Genomic DNA, 5,776 nt, shown 5'->3' with positions numbered 1-5,776 from the left:
AGAGCTCTTGGTCGAAAAGTTTGAGTTTTCCGGCGAAAAATGTGAGTTTTCCGGCCAAATACGTTATTTTGGCGACCTGCAACTAACGACATTAAGATTTCGTTAGTCGCATACCGTTCTAATTTCGTTAGTCGCATACCGTTCTAGTTTGAACCGTCATCAGCCAAATATTAAGTTCAAACTGTTTTTTTACAAATAACTCATAATTAAGATTATTTAACACCAATTTCCTTTAAATATATGAACTTAAGGTTTTCACTTTCAAAGGTTTTTTAATCTTTTTTTACTTTGAATGAGTTGGGCTTTAATCACCACGATGTTTAATGCAAACAGAAAACGATAAAAAAAACAATAATAAAAAAATATGACTGACTATATGAGGTTGCCATGTACGTACAGGTTGTTGTCGGAGGAAAATGAAGTACGGTTTTGCATCAATTCATGTGTTTGGTTCGACCCAAAAATTTGGATTTCCTTTCTATGGTGTAAACGTTATAGATATAACCTCCAATCACGAAGACACCAAGTTCATTTTCATAAATGGTCAATCTCCGAATTAAGTAAAAATTATATTTCTAATATTTCATCATAATTAAAAGCTACAAACCCTTTATTATTAATATTTATTTAACTGGATCCTTGAATTGAACGTGTATTATTTCACCGTACTGGCGTGCCCTTGGGCGTGTGTTTCCGGGAGTTGGCCTTAGGTAAGTGTTTTTCCTGGATCAAAAGATGAATGTCGCTGCAGTGAATTTAGCCAGCAGCTCATTTGGAGGATTCATTGGCCGTTAAAAAAAACCATATTGTTTATAATTATTTGATTGTTGATATTATTAGTATAGATATTATTTTTATTTTTTATTAAAATTAGTATTATTGTCAAATTATGATTTAATTCTTTGAATCCGCACTTTGTTTGGATTTGATTATAACTAGCTCAATCTTAAGTGGTCCATTTTGTACAATCTTAGTTCGGTTTCCTTTCGTGATTGGTACCAATACTATAGGTACATCAACCTAGTACATCTTGATCACTATCAATCTCAATTGAGCAAAATTTATGTTCTTTTATCAATCTGATTTTAGTTTTTAACCAAAAGTGACCGGATGGTTTCTACTTCATTTTATTTGGTTACAATTAATTATATTTTTAATTATGAGTGTTTTTCCATCCAAATGCTTTGCGTGATATTTAAGAAATTTGTTAGTGGTACTAGCTATAACTAACAAGTTAAGTAACACCAAAAAAGAGCAATTAATATTACTTTTATAACTTTGTAATATTTAGGTGCTGTTTGTTTTTCCTCAGAAGCACTTCTCCACTTCTTTTGTCTGCACTGAGAAGAGGGCGCGCAGACGTTGGGCTCTGCAGTGTGTTTGTTTTTTCGAAGACGTTTCATTAAAAAACGTCTGCGCGCCCTCTTCTCCCAGAAGTGTTGGTATTATTACTTCTTTAACCTCTTCTCCCAGACCGATCATCATCCTCCTCCTAACCCTAACCACTCCTCCTCCTCTCCACTGCCGCCGTCCGCTCCACTCACCAAGCCGGCTACCTCCACACCGCCGGCCGCCGTCTGCTCCACTCACCAAGCCGGCATCTTCTTGAAGGTATGCTTTCTTTCTATTCTTTTCATTTTAGCTTAGATCCGATTGATTCAAACAACTTATTATTTATTCTTCTTTCTTTTACCTTTTGTTGGAGCAGCACAAATCATCATCTCATCTTCATAGAAGTTCCTTTTAATTCTACCTGGTAAGTAAGTTACATGGTTCATATTTTAATTTTAATGGTTGTGATGTTAATCATCTATGATCTATGTGCTTAATAACACCAAATTTTTCCGTTGTATGTTCGGTTGTTTAGTTAAGTTTGCTTAATTTGGTTTATTAACAATGCTTAATTGATGCCCATCTCAGTCATCATCACCATCATATGCAGTTAACAGATTATGAAAATACATTTTTATAGCTTCATTTTGAAAAATAGTCTGTTAATTAGACTCAACAATTTATGATTGATAATATTTGACATTTAGGCTTTTCAAGGGTTTCTTGCTTAGAGTTTGTTACTCATAAGAACTAATTACAGAAGGCTAGGGTTTGGGACACTTATGATGTTTGTTAAATTTGCAGTAAATGGAGAGCATTTTGAAAGTTTGAACTATTATATAAAACCCAAATCTGTAAACAAAACTGTAAAATTCCTAAAGACTAAACAAAACTGTAAAACATTTAACTTACAAATAAGGATACAAAACTGTAATGTTTGTTTGCATCTATTAACCAAGCTCGGTATTAAAACTTAAACACCTAATCTCCTATCAAAAAACAATAATAACATAACATTGATCAAGCCAAGACAAGGGAAAAATCGTAATTGTTATCACCAGTTCACAACCTTTTTTATTTATATTTCAGTTTATTTAAATTTCAGCTTATTTTAGCAGTCTGCAGATGTTAAAAAACAAACAGTCTTCTTGTTGCAGACTGCAGAGTTTTGGTCCACCTCTTCTGCTACAGATGTTGGCAGATGTGGTTTCGCAGTCTTCTGACATTTTACCTCTGAAAAACAAACAGCACCTTATAAACACACCATCCACTTTTACATAAAAAAAGATTACACCCAAAAACAACCAAAAAAGAAATAAAAGAATTGATTCTATAGCTATCATCACCATCACCTTCATTAATCTTCATAACCATACCCCATTAAAACCCATGATATTTAATGGGTCAAAAAACCTTTAGTTTTCCTTTCTCCACTATTAAAAAATTAAAATAACAAAATATTAAAAAAAAAAAAACTTTTTTTTCTTAAATATCCAAAAAAAAAAACATTATTATATTTATTATTAGCGGCGGGCCCCACCGTTCACCATCTCCATATACTGTTTCAATGACTCTTGTCTTTGCAACCTCATATCATCATTAAACTTCTTTATAAACGCTTCAACTCGCCGGTTCAACTCGTCCTGACCCAGTGACACGTCTTTCTTCAGCTTCCCGCCGGCCTCCGGAGATAAGTTGGTTACCGGCGGCGGCGGCGGGTAGTCGTTTTGGTTGGCGTATGTTGTACGGTCTTTGAAGGTTTCTGATTTCTTCACCACCTTTGACTTTGTTGTTGATGACTCGTTGGATGGATGGATGTTGTTAACGTCGTTGAAGGTGTCTGACTTACGGAGGTGTCTTGTTAACGGTAACTGACGGCCGTCTGCTATCATCTTCCATGTGGTTTCTAGTGTCTCGTGCTTCTTTGGTTTCAATACTCTCAAAGCTCTTGCACCTGTTTGAATAATATTAATCAGATAATTATTATCATTATCTCATGTTTAACTTGAAATAAGAAAGAGTATATAAAAATGAACGATTTGTTTTTCAGATTTTAGTTCAGTTTCTGTTAAGCAATATAAAAAACACAAATTTAGATAAAAGAAAATAATAAAGCTAAAAAGTTTCATAATCCAAATTTCAAATTTGTAATAACATAAAAGATTAATTAATACGGAGTAATAATAAATAAAAATAATAGTTCAAAGCTAGGGTATAAACAAGTTGTGTTGCAAAAAACTCGAATTAATTCAAGTTTTAACAAGCTCGAGCTTAAAAGTTAAGCTTATTTAATCAGAGCTTGAGCTGAAAGCCCTGATTTATACATTTTTTTATTTATACTATTTAATATATGTTTATTTAATAATTAATAATATATAAAAAATTATTTATACTATTTAATATATGTTAACTTTTAATAATTATTTTTTATATACTATTTAATATATGTTTAATAATTATTTTTTTATTTATACTATTTAATAATTAGGATTATAGGTTAACTTTTAATAACTAAATAATATATAAAAAATTACAAATAAAGAAATATCTAAAAAATAATTATGACTATTATTAATATATAATAAATGATCTTGAAAACTACTCACAAAGAGAGCTAAGTTTTAAACATGAGCTCGTAGACTCAAATTTACTACTTCGGATAAATTTTTTAATCCAAATTCAATATTTTATAAAAAAAAAAAGTAACAAAAGTTGAAGCAGTTGAAACCAATGGTGAAAACCAAAAACTTAAAATAAATACTTTTTAAAAAAAAAACACACAAAAAAAAGGCAGATTTTCGGTTAGTTTTGAGTGGCCAAAACCGACCATAAACGCTCCTAACAAATAAAAAAAAAGTTTAATATATTAAATATCAAAACAAATAAGTTCAAGAAGTTCACCTTCCGGATTGGCTTTCACCGGTTTCCGATTATTAGCAAATCTAGACGTCACCGGTTGCTTCTCTTCAACCGGAAAAACAAACTCCGGTTCATCCGGTTCAACCTTCTTCTCCGGTTCAACACTCTGTATTTCATTCCACGTGGACCCCAACGCAACAACCTCACCTTCATTCCCACCAACAACCACCACCTGACCACCACCAGCCGCCACCGTCTCCAAACCCACATCAGAGTCACCTTCACTAGGGGCAATATCGTAATTCACCGGTGTCAGATCTGACGGTGGAGGTTCGTTCGGAGATTGTTGGTGGTGGTTGTGTTGGAAGCGTGTGGTGGCTGCGATGGTGATGATGATTGCGTTAATGATGACGTAAAGATACGGTGGTTTCAGCCACGTGGCGACGACAGACCAAATGGCCGGAAGGCCGTTAACGGCGAAGCTGAACATTAACGGAACCGTTAGTTTTGTTGTTACGGCGATGGATATGACGGTGAGGGAGATTAACAGAAGTTTGACGGAGAGAATCCACGGCATTTTGAATTGAATGGAATCTTGGTTGGTTCGTGAAGTGTGTGAGAGAGTGAGTTAGATAGATGGTGATTAAGGATGCTGTTGGATGGATATGCAACGGTTTAAAAATCAAACATTGTTACATGTTGCTCCCTTGTATTTATTCTGTTCTTCTCTATTAAGTCCTTTGACTTTCGGTGCTATTCAATCTCTAACTACTTTATTGCTCCGTGTTATTTTACTTTTTAAGACCGACATTTTTAATTGAAACTGAAACCCACTTAACATGATTTACAAGCAACGTGTCTAGAATAACCATAACTGAATAACTGCAAGCTTCAATTGGTTATGTTGTATTTCAAAAAATTGATAATTGTTTTAACTTAAAAATTTTGATTTAGCTTTAAAAATAGTTTTTTTTTATGTTTTTAAATGTTATAGTTAGCTGAGCATACGATTCCATTCATGTGTGTATGTTCAAGTATGGTAATTATTCAACTAGAGGTGCGAATGAGTCGAATCAAGTATTTAAAAGCTTGAATTGAGTTCAAGTATAAAATAAACTTGTTTAATTAACGAACCCAAGTCTCAACTTCATTTATCGAGCTCAAGGTAGCTCGTGAGTGTAAACGGTCTTATAATTTATACAATTTTTTTATTTAATGTATTAAATATTTAATTATAACATATAAAATTATGATAAAAATAATTAAATATTATTTAAAAGAATGATTGTTTCATGCAAAAAAAAAACATACAAAAACTAAAGAAAGCTACATGAAAAATATTTCAAGTGTCTAGTTTTCAGAAGCATTCCTAAAAATCATTAGATTTTTTTTACTAAGATCAAAAACAAAAAAATAATTTAAAAGTTTTATGTTTATAAAATTTTAAATTAAGTAATAAGTGATATATAACAAAAAAATCTTAATGTAAATATTAAAAACTGTAAAAACAAATTGATTACGCTTAAGATAATCCAAAATATAATATAAAAGTGTTTAATAAGAATAAATAGTCTCTAAGAGCCCT

At 32.1% G+C, this 5,776-nt stretch overlaps 1 protein-coding gene across 1 annotated transcript; it reads right to left on the bottom strand.

The window, feature by feature from the left end:
• Nucleotides 1-2,634: 2,634 nt before the first annotated feature.
• On the bottom strand, nucleotides 2,635-4,804 carry LOC143530772 (uncharacterized). Its single transcript, XM_077026216.1, has 2 exons — nucleotides 4,234-4,804; nucleotides 2,635-3,286 (listed from the first exon to the last, which is right to left on the bottom strand). Exons 1-2 carry the CDS (start codon nucleotides 4,766-4,768, stop codon nucleotides 2,856-2,858), a joined length of 966 nt encoding a protein of 321 aa, XP_076882331.1. The 5' UTR covers nucleotides 4,769-4,804; the 3' UTR covers nucleotides 2,635-2,855.
• Nucleotides 4,805-5,776: the final 972 nt, after the last annotated feature.

The sequence above is a fragment of the Bidens hawaiensis genome, unplaced genomic scaffold (genome assembly GCF_021521415.1).
Source record: "Bidens hawaiensis isolate Kalapana, Puna unplaced genomic scaffold, B.hawaiensis_p1.1 tig00009022_1, whole genome shotgun sequence".
NCBI classification, from domain to species: Eukaryota; Viridiplantae; Streptophyta; class Magnoliopsida; order Asterales; family Asteraceae; genus Bidens; species Bidens hawaiensis.
The sequence above is the reverse complement of the archived record's forward strand: the minus strand, read 5'-3'. Positions and strand labels throughout refer to the sequence as shown.